The sequence below is a fragment of the Sceloporus undulatus genome, chromosome 4 (genome assembly GCF_019175285.1).
Source record: "Sceloporus undulatus isolate JIND9_A2432 ecotype Alabama chromosome 4, SceUnd_v1.1, whole genome shotgun sequence".
NCBI classification, from domain to species: Eukaryota; Metazoa; Chordata; class Lepidosauria; order Squamata; family Phrynosomatidae; genus Sceloporus; species Sceloporus undulatus.
The window spans coordinates 66,284,453-66,306,145 of record NC_056525.1 but is presented as its reverse complement, the minus strand read 5'-3'; the positions used below and the strand labels follow the sequence as shown (position 1 = coordinate 66,306,145).

The 21,693-nt window shown below is 40.0% G+C and overlaps 1 protein-coding gene across 1 annotated transcript in view; it reads right to left on the bottom strand.

The window, feature by feature from the left end:
• Positions 1 to 2,692: 2,692 nt before the first annotated feature.
• Positions 2,693 to 21,693, bottom strand: part of MLN (motilin) — a 28,649-nt gene continuing 9,648 nt past the window's right edge. Inside the window, exons 3-6 of the mRNA XM_042463996.1 lie at positions 8,698 to 8,815; positions 6,508 to 6,612; positions 4,261 to 4,369; positions 2,693 to 2,827 (exon numbers count right to left, since the gene is read on the bottom strand). Coding sequence (XP_042319930.1) covers positions 2,805 to 2,827; positions 4,261 to 4,369; positions 6,508 to 6,612; positions 8,698 to 8,814 — 354 coding nt within the window. The 5' untranslated portion in view covers position 8,815 and the 3' untranslated portion in view covers positions 2,693 to 2,804. The remainder of the gene's footprint in view (positions 2,828 to 4,260; positions 4,370 to 6,507; positions 6,613 to 8,697; positions 8,816 to 21,693) is intronic.

Here is a 21,693-nt window from a genome sequence, read left to right as displayed (position 1 = left end):
CCAGTGACAAATGTTTCAAGTAGGAGGCCAGACCAGCTTGGTGCCAATCTGAAGAGGATCTGACTGTAGCTAAATTAACAGCAAAAACAGTCCCTTCTGTGCAGCTAGTTGGCATGAATATTACCAGGGAATAAAATATACGTTCTTCTATTCATTTCAGTTAGGCTACATTTCTAAGCTGCTTCCTTCCAAACTGAGTTTTTCATTACAGTTTACTGAATGCTTTATGAATGTTGTTCATGCAACAATCCAGGTTGTTTCCATACTAGAGTCCTTTATCTTTATTAACAGGATGATTTTCTGCATTCATATTATCTGGGAATAGTGTTAAAATTGAAGTTTCTTACAGCATATAGTCCATTGCTGTATTATCTAGCAATGGCTTTTCCTGTGGCCAAGATCTTTTTCTAAAAGTTCTTTACTTGTAAGTAAGACTGTGGGGTGGTTCTCACTTGCTATTTACAACGATTTAAAATACACCGGTTCTGTTAAATCCGATTCAAACCATTCAGCAGAGAACCCTTGCCAGTTTTGTGTCTTTTATTGCTTATGTCAGTGAGGATAAGGATGAATAGCCTGCCAGTTGCCGCTTGAGTACAGGCCCCCTCCCTCTCAATCCTCATAAATCTTACTATTTTCCTCATTTCTGCATAAGGAGATCTCAACAAGGAGATTCTGTATAGGGAGATGTCATCTTCTAGTGATCTTGATCAAGATCATAGTTTCCCTCTTTGATTAGCAGCAGACAAACAGCTATCTTGGTGGAATCAGGATTATGGAGGGTGATGAGATTAATGCTAATAACAATGCTGAACCAGCTATAGATTTCCTTACACACAGCATTGGAGAAAAGTGGTCAGAGCTGTCTGGGACCTAGTAGGTTTTTGGGCAGCCTGCCTGTGTAACACATGCAACTACAGTTGAGTCAATATTTATATTTTTACTGGAAACTCAAGAGAGAGATGCATGTGTGAGTGAATTTCATGTTCCCACATTTTGAACACTAGGGAAATTTTATATCCTTGCCACATCAAAAGATATTATCTTTGGGATGAAGCAGATGGGCCAAATAAAATGATTTCAAGCTGCTTTGAAGGTGGGACATTTAGATGATGCACTCCTTGAAAGTGGCTGGAAACCAGACCAAAGCTGCACTCCAGGGCTAAATACCGGAGAAAAAAAATAGTCCAACTCAAGGTGGAAAATGTGCATCTTCATGCCTTCATATAACAACCCTGACACAAGTGCAGGGCTGCAGCAAAGTAAAGAAATGAAAGCTCAACAACTCTAATGGATGTAATTACAATACACACAGACAGTCCAGCAGGGGGGCATGGGAGGGGGCTCCATGATTGTGCTTTGCCAATGTATCACTCACACATTGTTGCAGCGATCCCATGTGCCAGTGGAGCATCACATGTGCAAATGTGTGGCCGATCAAAGGGACAGCCAAGCAAGATCAAGCCACCTTTCCTGCCCATCTGTTCCTCCCCTTGAAGAAGGATGTCTGCATGCTGCATGACAACTCACAGGGGGAACGGAGAATGCTGATAATCTCAGACATCATGAATGATGCTGTATTGGTTGAATAAAACACACATTTCACAGCTACTGGAATTATCCTGAGTTGGCTCCAACCTTGCAGAGACATCGTTTCATTTGATGTACAGTATGTTATCTCTACCTGTATTCATTATAAAAATGGAAAGATATTCAAGAGGAACTGAGTGGTATTTTGATGAGTATGGAAAATATACCCACCATAGGTGACTGTAAGTATCAATTAGATACTAGGTATTACTGAGACTGATATTAATACCAAAGAATAAAGCAGTTATAAGAACTGAATGTGTTCTGTTTTGGCAGCAATGTTCTTACTCTCTCAATGATTCAGAGTGACAGAAGAATTCACATTAACTTGGAAGTGCAAAATTGGATTGGAATTGAATCTGTGTCACACATATCACTTGTCATAGAGCTTCGCCCCCTGCTTCAGACCTTGTTGCTGCTAAGAGTTTTGTCACCTAGAAAGTGACAGCTCTTCATCAAATGTCAGGCATTTAAGTGGTTAGCAATTAATGCGAAATTGAAGTGGATTTCACATTTTTGTCTTGTTTACATTACAGATATAAGCATGAGTTTCTAATATGGTAAACCACTAACCCACAAGAAAAGAATGAACAGGCATGGTTAAAGTCCTTGAACTTGTTTGTTATATGGCTCACATGCTGCAGAACTCCTACAATTCCCAGAATCCCTCAGTTAATAGGGCCGTAAAATTGGTTGCATCTCTGCACATATATATTGGCATCCAATGTGAGACAAGCAGAGTAGTGTCCTCCTATGCTACTAGCAGTTCCTCCCCTCCACAGATTGCTGTTATATTTCTGATGCACAGAGTTGTGGCAATATATTGACAGCTTGGCAAAGTTACTTGCCCAAGTTCTGAATATAGCTGGCTATATAGCTGGCTATACGCCGGCTATAACTAATATAAAAATCTTCAGAATGGTGCTTCTGATCTCACTAGGGATGGAAAGAAGTATTCAAAAATACATGAAAAATGTCAGATGGAATTTTAATCTAATTTACAATCGTAGAATGATTTGCCGTGACATCTTTCTTTTATGATTGCATTCCATATTCCTTCAAATGAGCTTTGAACAAACCAATCATATATTTGAGTCACATGTTTTATTAGCTAGCATAAGTATATTTCCCCCACCGCATTACAGCAGCTTACAGACAGTATTTCTACTGTGTGGAGTCTCACAAATGTGCAGGAAGTCTTCCATTCAAATCTTCTAATTCTTAGAATATGAATTAACTACAAAGAGATGAAACAACAAAAATGTAAGTTTGTGAAACAATACTGCTCTTCCTACTTTGTCACATGAAAGAAGACCAAGGTAGTTTCAACAACAAAACAATGCTTGAAATCAAGCAGATTATTATAGCAATTCTGATGTCAGATCAACACTTTCATATTGTTGTAAGAAGCATCCTTCACGTAGTAGTGTTTGATGGATTATAATACTACTTCATTAAGCTATTGCCATGTCTGATTACAGTATAGTACATGTTAGATTTCATTTATTGAAAGCGTGTAGCTTTGAGTATCTACCTCCAGTTATCCAAGCAGAAATAACCTGAACATTTTGCTGCAGCATAGTCTGAGGACTTTACGTATTCAGTACAATCATGTTTTACTTCCTCCTTCTTGTTTTTACATAACTTGAACTCCAGTAGTCCAAGTGAGGTGGAGTTCCATGTTCATGTCCAACTCAATGTACATAAATGCACTTTGATTTCAAGGCTGAAAGATAAGCAGCCTGAAAGAGTTATCAACAGTATTATCTGTTTACAAGCCTATAATTTGATTCATTTCCAAATCTGATTTCAGTTTCAAAGAGAATGAAGAGCAGCTCATATCAAGAGTATTGAATTATCCAATTTGAAGTAGAATGCCTCAATTCATTATTTATTGTAATCCTGTTAAGTCTTCTTATGACTTCAGCAAAACCTTAGAATTGCCTTAGCAGTGCAGTACATTAAAACAGCTCAACAGCTGATGAAAACAGACATCGTGCAATTGCCTTTCTCCAGACTGAATTAGTCTTGCACATCTATGGACTACCTTGCTTTTATGAGAATACAAATTCCAAAATGTTTTCACATGTTCTGTTATTTCTGGAGATATGTAATTATTCCTTCAGAAAGGTGTGGAACTGAGGGTTGTTTGGTGGAAATGTATAATCAGTTTGACTTGCTCCCCTTTCTTCCGGCAGCATTACTAATTTCTCTTCTCTTTTGGAGAGGAAGTAAGTTAATCTCCTTTTCCCATAGTAGGGTGCACTTGTCTAGCCCTATTTTAATAAATATTGATGTGTTTCCTGAGGCAGGGTCACATTTTCTACAGCAAGGCATCTGTCCTCTCCTTTATATGCTGGAGTCAAAGCTTAGAAAAGCTGCTTTATAAACTGCACCTCCTAGAATACCCCATGCAGCATGACCCAGTATGTGGTCCACAAGCAGCGAAGAACTAAATATGAATCTGAAAAACCCTGTGCAAATTAAAAATGAGTTGGGGTACCCCTTTATCTTGGCTGTGACTGGTGTTGATAGGAAAAAGATTAATGCTTTTTGTCAAGGAGCTTTTTAAAAAGTGAGTTAACATGAAATAAAAGCCCTTCCTGGAATCTTGGCACAGAGGGGATTTCCAAGGAAGGGGAGAGGCAAATTTTGAGATCCACACAGTACCGTTCTGAATGTGTAGTAATATCTCCGTAAGGAGTTCCTTCAGGACATCTTCGTATTTTTCTATCTGCCTGGAGTTCATATGTATCCCAATTTCTACAGGAGCAGTCAGCTGTAAATGAAAGCAGGGTTAACAAGCGAGGAAAACCCACATTACAACCACATTCTGCATCACACACACTGAAGGGCAAGGAATCATTAGCCCTGGATCATTTGTTATTGCTACAAGGGATTTCCTAATTCAGTATTTTACATTCGATGGTGTGACCTGTGGAGCAGGGTTAAGTTTCTTTTTGAAAGGGCAGTTGCAGAAGTCAGTGATGGTTGCTTCTGATCTTGTGAGACTCAACAATTTATCAGCTTTCTAAAAGCTTGGGGCTACAGTCCAGTACATGACACATATATATGATAACTGAAATCAGTGGAAATTTATACTGGATTGTAATGGATTCAAGAATCTTGAATGAGATTGTTCACACAGAATGAGAGAGTTCACACAAACAAGTATTTCATCCCAATGGCTGTGGAGAGATTTCTTTTTAAAATACATTTTCCATGTAGCTAAGAGTTTTGAATGCAAACAAGAGGGATCCTATGTTTGGTCACAGTTTTATGATTTGTGAACATTTCTGACAGGCAATGAAACTGGATAGATGTGTTTGAAGAAGCAATGCTGGTAATGGTACAGTGATTTTGAGGAGGAGACTTTTGAAAAGGAGATGGATGGAGTCTCTCCTGATATGAGAGGGGATTTTGTGTAATTCAACAAAATTTCCACAGCTGCATAGCTGCCTAGAGAATAGTGAACAGAAAGGACAGCAACCTTGTTTATCAGAACACTAATGCTGAAAATAAGAAAAATGAATAGATGTGGTGGGGTTTGTAGTGGATATAAATGGAAATGGAACCAAAGACACTCTTACTTTTTCAACTTGGTGATAAAGGTCTACTATGCAAAATTTGTCGGTATTATTGAAAGCTTCACATTTTGCATGAATGCAAACTATGGAGCAAATGAGAGATGGCTAAGTTATTGACCTGAAGTGAATGGTACAATTAATAACTATGGTGGTGAGTTTTAAGTTTTTATTCATTACCATTGTAGCTACATGGAACAGCTATCAGAACGTGTATAACTGCATAATTCTTAGGTTAGCCAGTATAGTGTTCCAATTGATACAAGTGGGATATCCCTTTCAGTGAGAGCTTGGAAAAATTACTTTTAGGATACAGGTCCTGGCAATTAAAGTTGTGTCAACCTGGATTATTTCTGCAGTGCGGTTACAGCCCGAGGTGCCACGCCTATCTCAGACACGATTCAGCACCTTGAATATCTTTAAAATCCAGTCTAAAACCCAGAATGGATTCACTATCTCATTGGCATGGAAGTCATCAGCTACTAGTGGATTCTCTCCTAATCTTTCACCACATATTTTTTTTCTTCCCACAGAAGTTGTAAAGATGTAAGTGAAGACTTAGTGGAAAGAAAATTCAAGTAATGTTCACCTTTCATTAGTAACTAACGGTACAGCTTATTCTGATGCTTTGATTGTTGTGTTAGAAGAACTGTCATAGATTCATAGAATCATAGAGTTGGAAGATACCTCAAGGGTCATCTAGTCCAACTCCCTGCCATGCAGGAACTCACAATCAAAGCATCCCTGACAGATGGCCATCCAGCTTCTGCTTAAAGACTTCCAAAGAAGGAGACTGCACCACACTCCAAGGGAGTGTGTTCCACTGTTGAACAACTCTTACTGTCAGAAAGTTCCTCCTAATGTTTAGGTGGAATCTCTTTTCCTGTAGCTTACACTCATTGTTCCATGTTCTAGTCTCTGGAGCAGCAGAAAACAAGCTTGCTCCACCCTCAGAGTGACACCCCTTTGAATACTTAAACAGGGCTATCATGTTACTTCTTAATCATCTCTTTTCCAGGCTAAACATACCCAGGACCCTAAGTCTTTGCTCATAAGGCATGGTTTCCAGGCCCTTTGGTGGCCCTCCTATGGACACGCTCCAATTTTTTAACATCCTTTTTGAATTGTGGTGCCCAGAACTGGACACAATATTCCAGGTGTAGCCTGACCAAGGCAGAATAGAGTGGCACCATTACTTCCTTTGTTCTAAACACTATACTTCTATTGATGCAGCCTAAAATAGCATTGGCCTTTTTAGCTGCTGCATCACACTGCTAACTCATGTTCAATGTGTTCTGTGTATCTTGTTTACAGAATACAGAATACAAATTACCTTGATGACTTGCCCTTCATCTTCTGAATGTTCAGGAAAATCTTGTATGTCTGATCGCTGCTGCAGACTCAGGGATTTCTTCTGTGCTTGGTTCTTCTCACTCTCCTAGGGTCATAAAAGACAAGATAATGAAATCAGAGATTGGAAAAGTTATTTTTTGGACTACAACTCCAGTAACTCCCCAGCTAGCCATTGGTTTTATGGAATTATAGTCCAAAAAGAAACCTTTCCAGAGTCTGACTGAAAATGCCACTTTCAGGCTGGTTATAAGTACAAGAATGGTAAATTTCCATTTCAAATAATAACACAAAGGTGATAGGCAAAGCCAGCTGGCCACAACATGTCCTTCAACAAATCCAGTTAAAAGCCCCCCTTTCAGCCAAATCCTATGCATGTTTATTCGTAAATAGGTTCACTGACTTTATTGGAACTGATATCCCAGTGCATAAGACTGCAATCATAGCTCTGTTTCATTTTCAGACTAAGCCCATGTGTCAGGAAACATAAGGTTTCATTTAAGCTTTGATATTGTGTTAAATATTCCAGTGCCCCAGATTCTATGGTTCTTCCTAACCCATTGTTTTACCTCAAATAAATGACATATAGAGCTGTTGGAATTGGGTACTGATTGCCACCCTCTTTAAACCATATTTTCAATTTCTTTATGGCATGGTATAACAAAATCTGGATTGACTTCACGTTTGTTAGAGAAGAAAATTAATTTCCTAATCTGGAGAAGGAACAGTGCCACCAGTAAAACAAATTACTCCAATGGGATTTATTTTAGTCATGCCATTATCATGGACTTTAAAAAAGCACAAACGTTGTCAAATAGTTGGAATGACTGGTTGTCAGGCCATTCTAAGGCAGCATCTGCCCTGCAGAAATAATGCAGTTTGACAGTGCTTTAATTGCCATGGTGCAAATTCTTGGATTTGTAATTCAGTAAAATATTTAGCCTTTTCTGTCAAAAAGCTCCAGCGCTACAACAAACTACAAATCCCAGGATTCCATAGTATTGAGCCATGGTAGTTAAAACACTATCAATCTGGACTATTTCTGCAGTTCAGATGCATCCACAGTTGTCTTGACAACCTGTATGGGAATGACACCAAAAACTTGTTGACCTAATAGTAGACGTATTGCAGGGGTAGGGAAACATCAGGTGTTCATGACTTCATCTCCTGGAAACCTGGCCATTCAGCATGACCAATGATAAGTGCTTAGGGGAGCTGTCCAAAACTTTTGAAGGAGCAAAAGTACGGGTCAAGTGGCATGTGATTCCCCTCCAGTTGTTATTCAGATTTTGAGAATTGCATGGTAAGGTAGGACTGAGAGCCAGCATGGTGTAGTGGTTTGAGCATTGGACGATGACTCTGGATATCAGGGTTTGAATCCCTAATTGGTCATGGAATTCCAAACCCTGACAGGGATCTATAGTTCTTGCAGAAGTCATGTTCTTTCAGCTTCAGAAGAGGGTGAATGCAAATCCCCTCTGACCAAATCAAACAAAACTCAATGATAGGTTTGTCTTAGGATTGCCATAAGTTGAAAACAACTTGAAGGCACACAACACAAGGTGAAACTAGTTGCACAACACAATTCTCTGCTTGGAGTTGGCAAGCCTATCCTAAGGCAAACCTATCACTGGGTTTTTTTGGCAAATTTGTTTAAAGGGGGTTTGCATCTGCCCTTCTTTGAAGCTGAGAGAATGTGGCGTGGGGATTTGAACCCTAATCTCCAGAGTTGTAGTGCAACACGCAAACCACTAAACCATCTCCTCTACTGCCTTCTACCTTCCCCAGAACCATTGTATTTTCTAATGTGCTATGCCATCTTATGATGTGGCCAAAGTATGACAGCCTCAAGAAATGGGACAGTTTTCACTATTAGGAAAGAAAACTTCCCTACACTCTTTCTAATCTTGTCAAATAGGAAGCTGGCTCAGATGTCTGAGTCAAATAGGAATTGAGTCAGACATCCGGTTCATTTAGCCTAGTATTGACTATAATGGCTGGCAGCAGCTTTGTGTGTGTGTGTGTGTGGGGGGGGGTTCAGATAAGAGGTGCCCCCCCAGCCCTATCTAAGGATACCAGGAATTGAGCTTGGAAGTTATTGGATACAATGTTTGTGCTATTGTAAACTATGGATCTTCTTGGCCATTGGTACACTGTTTATTCATAGGCTGACCTCCATTTTTCTGAAATGTTCCCGGCCATAAAAGGCTATGTAGCCCTCGCTTTGTTTAGCCAGCATGGCTACCAGGTACAGGAGTAGAAGTGTTGCCATCACTTTTCTTGGAACCATCCTGGAGCATGAGAGAAAAACAAACACACACAAAATAAGACAGGAAGGTCACATGAAATTATTTATGGACTAGCTGGGCAGCTTAGTTTGATTTTTCAGTTCAGATTGTACATTTTTCACTGTGGTCAGAAATTATTGTCACAGTTAAGGCTTAGCAGTCATCTCTGATGATTTTATTAGATTGGGACTGTGACAGCTCACTGCTGGCTACTAAAATAAAAAGCTCCCACAAAAATGTTAACACTGAGCTATAGCAGTTTTACATACAGTGAATGTATATTACTGCTCAACTATATTCTCTTCTAGGTTCCCATGTATGCAGAACCTGAGCCCTTGCCAGTCTCTCACTTGAGGCTCATCCACATGCTCTATTAATAACATGGCTTGAAGCTACATCTGTTTTCAAAAGCCCATCTGGACAATATTAGTTGGGGAAGGCTAGTATTAGACATTGGAAATATTGTCTCACCACTGTTTGTGACAATAATATTATCAGAATAATTGAATCCTCAGATCTTTCATCCTATTTAGGATCACTGTAATGACAAATTGTCTAGAATTTGAATGACTACTGAAAAGAGAAATGTCAGGTTGTGTGTGTCAGGTGCAAGGGATAGAAGACATTCCATCTTTGTTTCTTTGCCGTCCTGTGTGAGTATCTCAGTTACAGTAAACAGGGATCTGAAGTCACAGCAGTAATAGTTTCAAGTGGTCTGCAGTTTAGTCAGTAAATTGCACATGTTATCAGTGCTTTTAGCTGACTAGCTGAATAACAAATAAGTGCTTATTAATCACCAGGCATCACATCCTATTTTGCTCTATTTACAGAGTGCTTTTCATGTCCTAAATAGGAGCCTGTTTCCCTTTTTAGCCCAAGCATCCAATGATATAAAATGCTTTTATAGAAGCAAAAATGACCTTCTGACATGCCGCTAGATTCCTTTTTGTGAGCATTAAGAGCAAGTCTCGCTGACTGGAGAACTGGAGTCACAGCCAAAAGTTCCAATAGTTATTGTCTTTAACTCTCTAAGGATCTCTTTCTACATTTATTCTTCTGAAGAGCCTTTTTTTCTATTCTAGTGCTCCAACAGATAGAAAATTGCAGACAAACCTAGGTGAACATTCTGCATAGGGTGGTCTTTCACAAAGTGTGGAAGTATTCTTTTTTTTGGAGCACAAGGTCTAGAATATCCAGCTAAAATGGACACTGTATTTTAGGAGTTGTAGTCCAACAAAGTAGCTCTTTGTAGCTCTGATATTTAATTACATGTGAAATGTCAAATTAGAGCAGGGGTAGGCAACCTTTTTGAGCCGGGGGCCGGGTTGCTGTCCCTCAGACAACTGGGGGGCCGAAGCCAAAAAATAAATAATTAAATAATTTTTTTAAAAAATAAATATATAAATAAACCAGGACAAATGTAGGACAAAATTTTCAAATGGAAGACACTTTTTTTTAAAAAAAGGAGGACACGCGAAAAAAATTGCTGATTTTTAAAAAAATGTTAATATAAATGCATGTTTCTGAGGCTTCTATAGACAATTGCCCCCCAAAGGCCCCAGCGGCAGTCGGTGGCAGGACCAGGCCGGGGGCCGGTCCCAAGGCCTTGCCGGGCCGCATCCGGCCCGCGGGCCGCAGGTTGCCTACCCCTGAATTAGAGCTTCGCTAGTAAGCATCAAATTGCACTGTTCTATACCTTCAAGTTATTCCCGACTTATGGAAACCCTGTCATGGCACTTTCTTGACAGCATTTGTTCTAGGAGGCTTGCCATTGCCTTTCTCTGAGAGTGAGAGAGTGTGTCTTGCCCAAATGGATTTCCATGGCTGAGCAGGGATTCAAACATATTGGCTCTTGGAAATAACTTGAAGGCACACAACAACAAACTACAGAACCCCAATTGCAAAGGCTAGGATTTCCAGGTGGTAGGGGAGGGATGTCCGGCTGGAATGTCTGTGCTGCCAGCTGGCTCCTTGCGGCCTTGTTGTACTAGGGCAAACTGGGCCAAGACAAGGAGCTGGGGCAAACAGATGCACCTGTGCCCCTTCCCTTCCATTTGTGCCTGCCATGCCCTGGCGGACCAGGCCACATGCCAGAACCAGCATGCGTGCCATAGGTTTGCCAATACAGGTCTAACAGTTACTAAGCTTCTTATCAAGCAATTCCTGCTAGTTTTTAGTGAATGACTTAGGCTCATTTGAAATGCCAGTGTTTGGAGTAAAAATATTGTCACACTGAGTTGGATCAAATGTAATGCTAAACTGTGGTCTGGCCAGCCTTGGGTTTACATGTATTGCCCTTCATCTCTATTCCCTTCTTGCATGTTCCAACCTCCTTTCTCACTTTTATATTCAGGCAAATCATAATTTACTGTTATGTTTGAATCTGCAAATAATATTTTGTGCTTTGTCTCCAAACCTGAACTGGAAACCTATTTCAAAGTAACATACTTACCCATTTTTGCTTGGTGGGCAAGGACAAACAATTGGTTATTTATTTGTTCTTTTTGCTGTCAACAGTATCCTCAGCACTTTTCTCTAGCACCACATCTCAAATGAATTTATTCTCTTTTGGTCCATTTATTTAACTACCCTTTTCGTTCAGTTAATATGAAACTTATGGGATCTTCTCTAACTGTTCACTGGCACCACTGGCTTACTATTAAGAAATAACCAAAAATTTGTAACCAAATCTCCAGGAGTCTTAAATTATTGTTAAGCGCTATTGTAGATTTGTAGCTTTGTTTCTGAAATCTGGTGATTTAGAACGTACATGAATTTTCCTCCTTCTTACAATTCATCCCCTGATGAAAATTGTATGTTGATTTTGGCAGGAAAGCAGATTGCTTTATTGTTGTTATAAGGACAAGGATGACTTTCCTTTTTTCTATTCCTCCATAAGCTGCATATATAGGGGTGAAGGGGGACATCAGACAACTGTGTTACAGTCCCTAATCTTATAAGAGACCTAATATGCTCATCTGGTCAATTCCCATTGGTGTGCTGAGCTCCTTAATAAAGCTTGATCAGTTGTACAGAGCTAGGAATATGGTTTGTCATTCCTGCTCTATGGGAGCTTGACTTTAAGGAACTGCTGTAAACCAGTTTTCGCCTTGAGTGGACAGCAATACCACATCACAAGGAGGATTTATGTAAACATTCAAGAGCCCTTTTAATTATTAAATGCTCTTTCTTGAGTAAATTTAATGAAGCATGGTCTAAGTACTTAGAAGGCTTGCTCATTTTTATCCTGAGACTTAATTAATTTTTTTAAAAGTGCTTTCGGCATAATTCAAGTATTGCTCTTGGGTCAGATTTAGTTCCAAACTAAGTCTTTATGTACCAGTAAAACTGGGCACAATCTGAAACCAATATTGTGCAGCACCTAAAAAACTCATTCTACTAGCACATTTATTGTTCAGATGTATTAGAGCATGAGGAAAGAAAAAGAACTGAGCATGATGTCACTTACATGGTACTAATAGAATGAACTGGATGGTATTTCAACATGAAATGTTGTTGCTGGTACATTAATTGGGTGTATCCAAAACAGGCAATTCCTATTGTACCTACACAACTTGATCCATATTGAAAAAGATCTTATAGCACTTGAAACTAACTAAGAGAAAGAAAGAAGTTGGTAGCAGTGGTGTTCCTGCATTGGGTGTCACTCGGTGTAGGGGGACAGGCCTTCTGGGGGGGGGGGTAGGATTTCTGGGGCAGGACTTCTGGTGGGATTCCCTGGAGCAGGGGGTACATAAGACAGAGTGTGCATGTGCGCAATGGAGCAGCACATGCATGAGGATGTAGCAATGTGCATGTGAGAGGGCCAGAGCAGCACTCACATGCAGCGGCTGGAGCAGGGCCAGAGCAGCGTGTGTGTGGTCTGCACACATACAGACCAAAGCTCCCTGCAGGCATGGACCAGAGTAGTATATATGGGGTGTGTGGAGTGGTGCATGCATGTGCAGACCAGAGCAGTCCATGTAGGGACATGGGGACAAGTGCATGTGCGGATGGAATGGCACACATGGATGGCACAGGGAGGCTGGTGCAGGGGGCTGACTGGGTATCACCCCCTTCTGGGCTGTCACCTGATGTGGCCTGCACCCCAGAGCTCCCCAATGACACTACTTGTTGGTAGCATTGGCTTTCACAGATTTCATCCTACTTTCTTAGATGCATCTGAGGAAGTAGACTGAAGTCTATGAAAGTCTATAAAACCTAAAGCTACCAACATCTTTCTCTCAGTTAGCCTCAAAGGTGCTAAAAATCCTTTTGCATACTGATTTTCAAGACTAACATGGCTATGTTGTTCAATTCTACCTTGATCCATACCTATCTATTAAAGTGTTGCAGAGTATCCTTCAGACAGTGCAAGATGCTGCAGTGATAATATCAGTGCAAGAGATGCTGAACTGCATTTACTGTTTTGATTGTATAAAGGAGCACAGAAGGGATCTGAGAAGCTTCTGCTATAGATAGGTGGCCAGGGCTGTTGTATTATACTGGAATCATGGTTTATCTAGATACTGGCATCAGTTGTATGTCCAAATTCAAAGCAAGAACAACAGAAAAATGTATCAGAAGAGTTATATGGTTATGCACATGCTTGTGTGGAGTCTAGTAACTTATATGACATCTACTTTGGTCCTTGTTTCCTTTTCTTACAAACTAATATTTATAAGTGCATAATGAATGTTACGTTCATCCAAAAACAAAACAAAACAAAACAAAAAAACCAAAATCCCATCAGGTATGAAAGTCGGGTGGTCTCAGCTAGAATGGAACAGTTCCCAGTACCTTAGGTGTTTTATAGCAAGAAGAAGATGTCTCTGGATTCTTTCTGGAAGTCCACGCTATCTAACAGTTAGATTCTAACTAGATTGACTCTCTTAGAGGGTCAGTAGAAAATGTGTGCAATTATGGGGATTCAGAAAAATTAAATATAACCCTTAACTAGCGTGGGGGTCTTAAGCTATAGCATGGGGGTTGTGCTTTTTTGGGGTAAATATAATGCATCAAACTTACATTTAAAAAAGATGTAACTATTGGGAACTAAAGTCACTTTTTATTAATGTAACATGCTCTTAGAGATATCTTGTAGCACCTTTGAGATTAAGTGAAAGAAAGAAATTGGCAGCATGAGCTCTTGTTACTTTTTAAAAGTTTTAAAATATTTTCTCTAAAGATTTTTAAAGACATTATTAGAGACATTTTAACATTTAGTCATGAATCGTAAGGCTAAAAGGAAAAAAAGCAACAGGTAAAGCAACATGTTACTTGCCCCCAAGTGTTGCAATTAGTGAAGGCAAAGCATTACTTTAATGCACCACTGTGACTGATAAGAGCAAATCATTTTTTTAAAAGTAAGTTTCAAAAGTGGAAACCTTGGGACCATTTACTAGAATGGGGGAAAGGACTTCTATCTGAAATTTTGGAAACCTACTCCCCTTAGTGCATGACCTTGTATCATCTGTTAGTTGCATACAGCTCCTCTGTCTTCTAGATGCCTTCCATTGTACATTATACCCGCATGCTGCATACTTTTTTTTGCTCTAAAAATGGGTGAATTGTACACCAGACACCTCCAGGGGTGCAATTGGACATTTAAAGGCTATTTCAGAACTCCTAGTCTATTTTAGTGAGCCAGGGTGGTATGGTAGTTTCAGTATGGGACTACAACCCTGGAAACCAGGGTTCAAATCCATGGAAACTCACTGGGTGAACCTGGACAAGTGACAGTCTCTCAGCCTCAGAGAATGGTAAGAGCAAACCTTGAATGAAGAAACCTGTCAAGAAAACTCTGTGACAGGTTTGCTATAGGTTAGAAATGACTTGAAGGCACACAACAACATCTGTTTTAGCCCCCCCCCCCCCGCCTTTTATTCAAGAGTGGGAGATTGCCACTTGCTGAGGAATGATGCAGTAAAAAAGAGGCAGAAAACCTCTCAGTGTCAGCCCAGCCCAGATGTAAATTTTTACTCAGGTCTAAGGGCCAATGGCCTGACTTCTGATAAAGCAGCTCCCTGTGTTCTTTCCCTAGACTTCTCTAACATGTTTGCAAGGAAACCATTGTTTGGAACTCTGTAGGTAGAAGAGCAACTGGGAGGTCAATGTGGAGTGGAGAAGGGAAATTGTTCTTGAACTGCCTGTATTGGTAAAAGACTGGAGCCAAGATATGTGTGCATATGATCTTTCTTATGGAAGTGGCAGCTGGTGGCTTCCATATCAGCGGGACAGTAAATCCAATCCAGATTTCAGTCTAAATTTTAAAGGCACTGAAGCTGTTTTGGATATGTTTTTTAAAAATTGTACTAAAACCTAGGCTAGATTCAATGTCCTATTGACACAGAAGCTACAAGCTACAAGTAAGTGCCAGTTAAATCAGTCTATCTGGGGCAATATAGGAGAGGGGTTAGCACTGGTCGAAACAGAAGGCCTCTCTAGCCAAACCCTGGAATCAGCTCCCAGGCTGGAAGAAAATGTGAACAGTAGCTACAATACCTACCACTATGCAATGTAGGTGCAAGAAATACTAGTTAATTGTTTGAACATAAATTAATATCCTCAGGTAAAGAGATTTGTATCCTGCTGCACATGATGCATCTACCTGAAAGCTATAGTGACACGAGACCAACTCATATGGGTGATTGTCAAGCCAAATACCCTTTAATGTCTTCTCAAGACAATGAAATAGTTTGCATGGATTTTGGCTTTGTTTTGTTTTAGAGGACATGCTTAAACAAAGAGGAGTATGTTTTTACCAATCAAATTCTGTATAAAACAGAGCTAATATTTCAAGACAATTTATTTTTCAGTAGTGGTTTGTTTCCATATTTGACTGATTTTTCTGATTTGTGAAAAGCTTCTTGCTGAAATATTGCTGAAAACACTGCATAGGCTTTGCTTATCACCCTTTTAGTTGAAGCTTTAGGTGTACTTCAGATCACTCTCTGAGGACCCTCACTCTGATCCAGGAGTTTCCTGGGTAATATCCTTAGTTTATTCTCTCTTAAATTCCTGGTTTTGGTCCAGAGGATCTTTTTTTTTTTTTTAGCTTGACTGCATCAGATATTGTTTCCAAGATCTCCTCTTTCTACTGTTGTAGCTGAGATTTTAGCATCCCAAGGACTTCTTTGGGAAAGCCTAATCAGGCTAAGTAAATGTAATCTCTTGCACTAGAAACCTAATTTCTGGAGAGGACTTTCTTTGCACAGAGCCAGTGTAGCCAATGTGGCCACGAAACACCCTGGGTGACCTTGAGGAAGTCATATACTCTCAGCCTGAGGGGAAGGGAATGGCAAACCTCCTCAGAACAAATCTTGCTAAAAAAAACCCCATGATAGATTCATCTTAGGTCTGTCATAAGTTGGAAATTACTTGAAGGCACACAACAGCAGCAGCAGCAGCAGCAGCAGCAACAACAACAACCTTTCTCCATGCAGCAAAACTCCCCCACCTAGTTACTCTCTGGCATGCATGTGTGAGTGGCTTAAGAAAATATTAATTGCATCCTGCACTTTTGAACTTCAGCCTCTTTCTTTCCCCTTTGTCCTCTTAAGCCTTCTAACCCCATATTGCTTTGTTCTAACTTCTGCGGCCTCTTGTAGGCTATATCCAGCCCTCTGCAGCATCCACAATACTTGAAATAATAAGAGTCTCAACTTTAGAACAACCAATTACATATAGACCAACTGAAGTCTTCTCTATGTGGCTCCCATCAAAGGAGATAACACGTGTTCTGCTGGCCATTCTAAGGTCTCCTCCCTCATTTATTAACTGTGCACTGCATATTTCACCTAGTTCACATGAAAAAGCACAACATACATCGAAACACCATATTACCCAATGTTGTGTTCATGCTATGTTGTGCCCAGGATAGTGTGCATGTTCCTATAATAAGCAGAAAATACATGGTAACACACGTTTTTCTCATGCTGCAATATATGCATCACTATACATTTTTCCGGGTATCCTTTTATCCCTTGCCCTCTGCTGAAAGACTGTTTCTCACCTTCCCTCCCCTGTAGTTTATCAGATTTTAAAGAAAGAAAGAGACTCTAGTTCATCTGACTGAAGCTATATTAAGATATTGTATCAACTTTGGAAGAGTGTCTGATCCTCCACAATAGCCATTGTGAGGTCAATCCAGAGGTGTCCTTGAGGACTGAAATGTTTTGCCAGCACTATCTTCATAATCCTGTTGAATTTCTTTTTCTTTTGCATTATAAGCAACAGGTGATTTGAGATAATGATGTCTCTTCCTGCTGCCAGTGCCACCCCATGGCTCTTCACAGCATGTCCATAACCATGAAAACAATTCTGCAATGCCAACATGACATGATCCTCCTGTATATCTCTCTGAATACATTATGTGGGCCAAGTGCAAAGATATATAATTGAATTCCAAAGTCAGGATCATCCATGCTATCATATTTCCAGTTTCTATACATGGTTACGAAAGCTGAATAGTGAATAAAGCTGACAGGAAGAGAATCAACTCATTTGAAATGTGCTTCTGCAGGAGAGTTGTGCTGTATCTATGGATACAATGGACTGCCAAAATGATCAAGAAATGGGTCGTACAACAAGTCAAGCCTGAATTCTCTGTAGTAGCAAAAATTACCAAACTGGTGCTGTCATACTTTGGCCGTATCATGAGATGATGACATATATGAGCCAGCCGGTGCTCTGAGATCCTCAGGAGAGGCCCTTCTCTCCATCCCACCACCATCACAAGTACAGTTGGTGGGGACACGAGAGAGGGCCTTTTGCATGGCTGCCCATAGACTATGGAACTCCCTGCCCAAAGAGGCCAGGATGGCCCCTTCTTTGTTATCCTACTGCCAGCAAGCTAAGACCTATTTGTTTAGACAGGCTTTTAAAACAGAAAGTTGTTAAGGCAGATAACGGGTGCTGTTATATTGTTTTAATGTATTTTAAGCATTTTAATCTTTTAAATTGGATTTTAGTGTCAAATTTGTTGTAATTATTGTAGCAATTTAATTCTATTTTAATATACTATTTTTGTGTGTTTTTAACTATATGGTGGTTTTTTTAGTGTTGTAAGCTGCCCTGAGTCCCAGCCTTGGGAGCAGGAAACAAACAAACAAACAAACAAACATGGAGGACAATCATGCTTGGTCAAGTGGGAGGTAGTATATATATATAAAATTTATTCGGTCATTGACCAGCAAGAAGTGGGAGGTAGTAGGAAAAAAGGAAAACTGCATTACAGCTGGATAGACTAAATTAAGGAAGCTGCAGCCCTGAGTCTGCAGGACCTACATAGTACTACTGAAAAGAGGTGTCATAGATGTTAGGGCTGCTATAAGCTGAAGCTGATTTGATGACAGTAAACTATATGAGAGTGGCCCTGTCTGGGCATGCTTGAGAGCTGCTATGGGAAAGAGGAAATGGGCAAACGGAACTCAATCCTGATGATAATTAATGTTCCTTTTCCTCTCTGTACTTGTAAAAGTTACAAAACACTGAGTGTAACAATACCACTACACTCTCTGTGTAAATCTTTGTGTAAATTTTAAAGGTTAGCAAATTAGTCTGGATGGGCACAGAGTTTTTGGGCACCTACCAAAATGGTTTCCCAGGGATTACATGGTGGCAGGCACTTGAAATGTGCATTCAAAACAATCCCTGCTGGTATTCTTGGGCATTCCTGCTTGGGATACTTTTAGCCATGTCAGTTTGCTTCTTTCGGTTAATAATTCCTCATTCTGCATTTAATACTGTATACATTTTGGCCCAACCTGAATTATAACAAAGCTTGGAAAAGGTACCTTTTGGATTACCTCTCCTAGAATCCCCCAGCTGGCATGTCTTCCCCAAGCTCTGAGGGAGGACAAGACATTCCCCCACTTATAGAGCCCTCTGGATGTTGTTGGACTGTAATTCCTAGCAGCCCTAGCCAACATAGCCAATGGCTAAGGAGATTGGGAATTGGAGTCCAACTATGTGCAGAAGCCCACTTCATTCCCCTCCCTGCTTTAACAGTTGAATTTGTTGTTGTGATAGTGGAGATATGCTGGGAGGATCAGTAGAGACATAAGGTTAGGTTGCTATTTGTAGCAACTAACTTCACTTTGATTTTGGGGATGCTAAGAATTTTGTTGTGCTCGCACTACATCTATATAATCAGTGGAGAAAATGCAACTGTTTCCTCAATCAGATCATAATGGTTTGTTACTGTCAATTAGGGCATCTTTGCATTACATTTTCCACTGGAAAACAACAGATTGTAGTAAATCACTACTGAAATCCACTTTGCATTTGCTCTTTGTTAATAAATCACTTACCGCCACCATTACCTTCTCCTTACATTAGTACTTTAGTTGGAACATTTTGAGCAATCTTAATTTGTTTCAAATTGCGGCCTTAAATAAGCCCATTTATGGTTGCTGTTCAACTGCTGTGTATTCGTTATTCTAAAGAATTTGACAATCCAGAACTATTATTCTGGCTATTTTTGAACCAAATGTTGCTGCACTTTGTTTCCATTATCTTGCACATCATTTCCATGGACTCAGAGCTCCCAGAAACCAGAAAACCTACAGTTTCTAAAAGATTAAAACAAATTTTCTTCTTGAATAAGAACAGAGAAAAGGGTTTACTTTTTTCATCAGGTTAAAAAAGCACAACAACAACAAAACACCCCAAACATTTTCTGACCAGCTGTCAGGCTTGCAAATGGTTGCAAGAGACCAGAGCTCCAGGGTGAATTCATGGATTCTGCTCTGAGCCAATTGCACCATAAGGCTCAGGGAAGTGTGTTGCTTTGCTACAACTGAGAGGGTGTTGCCCAGATCTATACAACACAATCTGCTTCTCTCACTCTCTCTTTTCTTTCTTAACTGTATGTGAGTGTACTATGATGTTACCTCGCACAACAGTACTTTTAAATCTTTATGCATTTATAATTTTAGCACAATACTCTGGCACCCCAAACCCAGTACCTTTTCCCATTTGTTTGTACTCCCCTTGACTTATCTCTGCTACCAGGCAAAGCCCCTAGTTTTTTACCTCCTTTTTGTTTGCCTTGCAAGATTACTGAATGCTCCTTCTTAATTTTTTTTTTACCTAGCGGAGCATGTCTTTCATGCATTAATGCTGGTGCCTCCCTTGGCAAAGAGTGTGTTTGCTGTTTGTGAATTACCTTCACTGATGACATTGTAAAAGAAAAAGAAAAACACGTTTAAGTCTAAATTGGACATCCTGGGGTCTGATCCTCTTTGCCTGAACTCTCTTGTTTTCATTCATGTTAGTACAAAATGAATGGAAAATGCTGAGACAATGAAGAAAATATAGAAAGCATATTCTGTTTTATATAAATGATTGGTTTTATTTCCCCCAACCCTCTCCAACATTAGAATTCAGGGCCATTATGTACGCCACATGGTTAGTCTGTTTCTTGTTCATTTAAATATCTACAAGCCACTTTTCTGGACCAGATTTATCTTTGTGTTACTGATTATTCTTTCCCAAATATCTGGTGCTGGCAGGGGGAAGGAGGAATTGGCATGGCTTAGGACAGCTTCAACCCTATCATGATCCTGATCATAATCAAATCCCCCATCAACCCTGATATTTTGATAATACCAGGAGCTTTCTTCCCATTCCAAAAGCAAGACTATGGAGACATCTCTGACTGGGGCCATAGCAACGCAAAGAATAGAAAGGTGTCCCCAGCCACCATTTCAAGGTGCCTGGAGTCTTTTTAGATGGCTGTTTTCAAGAGTCCCTGGGGATGTCTTGCTTTTTTTCATAGGTACAGCAGCCCCTGGAAGATTTACTGGACAGAAGTGTGGCTTCTTGGCTGGAAAAGTTTCCTCACCTCAACATAGGTATTAAAAGTATAAGGAAAAGATGGGACTGTACATGACCCAACAACAATATAAAGTGTCATGGAGTCATGTGGATTATCCCTCAGGTATGAGATAAACAACTGTTCTACTCACAGGAAGATGCTGTGAGTGCATGTTTACTACACAGGTGGGTGTAGTTACAGGAGAAGCAAACTGAGGACATGTCACCTTCCAAATAAAATTTCTCTAAATTTCTAGCTTTGCAGCAAGTAAGATACTGAAAATTGTCCATGTCCAGAACTCTTCTATATGCTATGTACACATTCCCTAGGTATCTTTGCTTGCCTCTTTTTTGGGGTGGGTGGGTCGGTGCGAATTTTTATTGTATTTCTTGATGTTCAAGTGAAAGTTTAAGCTACTGCAATGCTAGGAATTTGGGGACTGAAGGAAAATGTCATTTTGAGGATACAGAATTCTTATTTTGGAGGATCAATGCCTATATTTTGCCCCATCCCACCCCCATAGCTACAGCCCTGACTACATAGTCACAGCATGTTTGATACCACTTTCCCTGCCATGGAACCATGCTTGGGATGAATGAATCTTGTGTTTGTAATTCAGTGAAGAATTTAAAAGTCTTTATTAGAAAGTTCTAGTGCCCTCCTCTAAATTACAGCCAAGAGCCTTTTAGTAGAGAATTCTAAGTACCTCAACGAACCACAAATCCTAGAATGCTATAGGTTGGAGCCTCGAGAATCAAGATGCTTACAGACTGATATACCTGTGTAGTGTGTGTGTGTGTGTGTATTCTATATTTAATGGTATCAAAGTCATAGATGTGGGAATTTTAACCTCCTGCCAAACAGATTACAGTGGTGCCTCGGGATACGAAATGATCGGGTTACGAAATTTCCGGGATACGAAAAAGTTGGATTGGCAAAAACTGTTTCGGGTTACGAAATATTTTTCGGGTTACGAAATTCATTTCGGCGCGAAATTCAAATGCTGCAAAGTGCAGCTATAGGCTTTCCAGTGCTAACGGAAAAGTGTTTCGGGTTACGA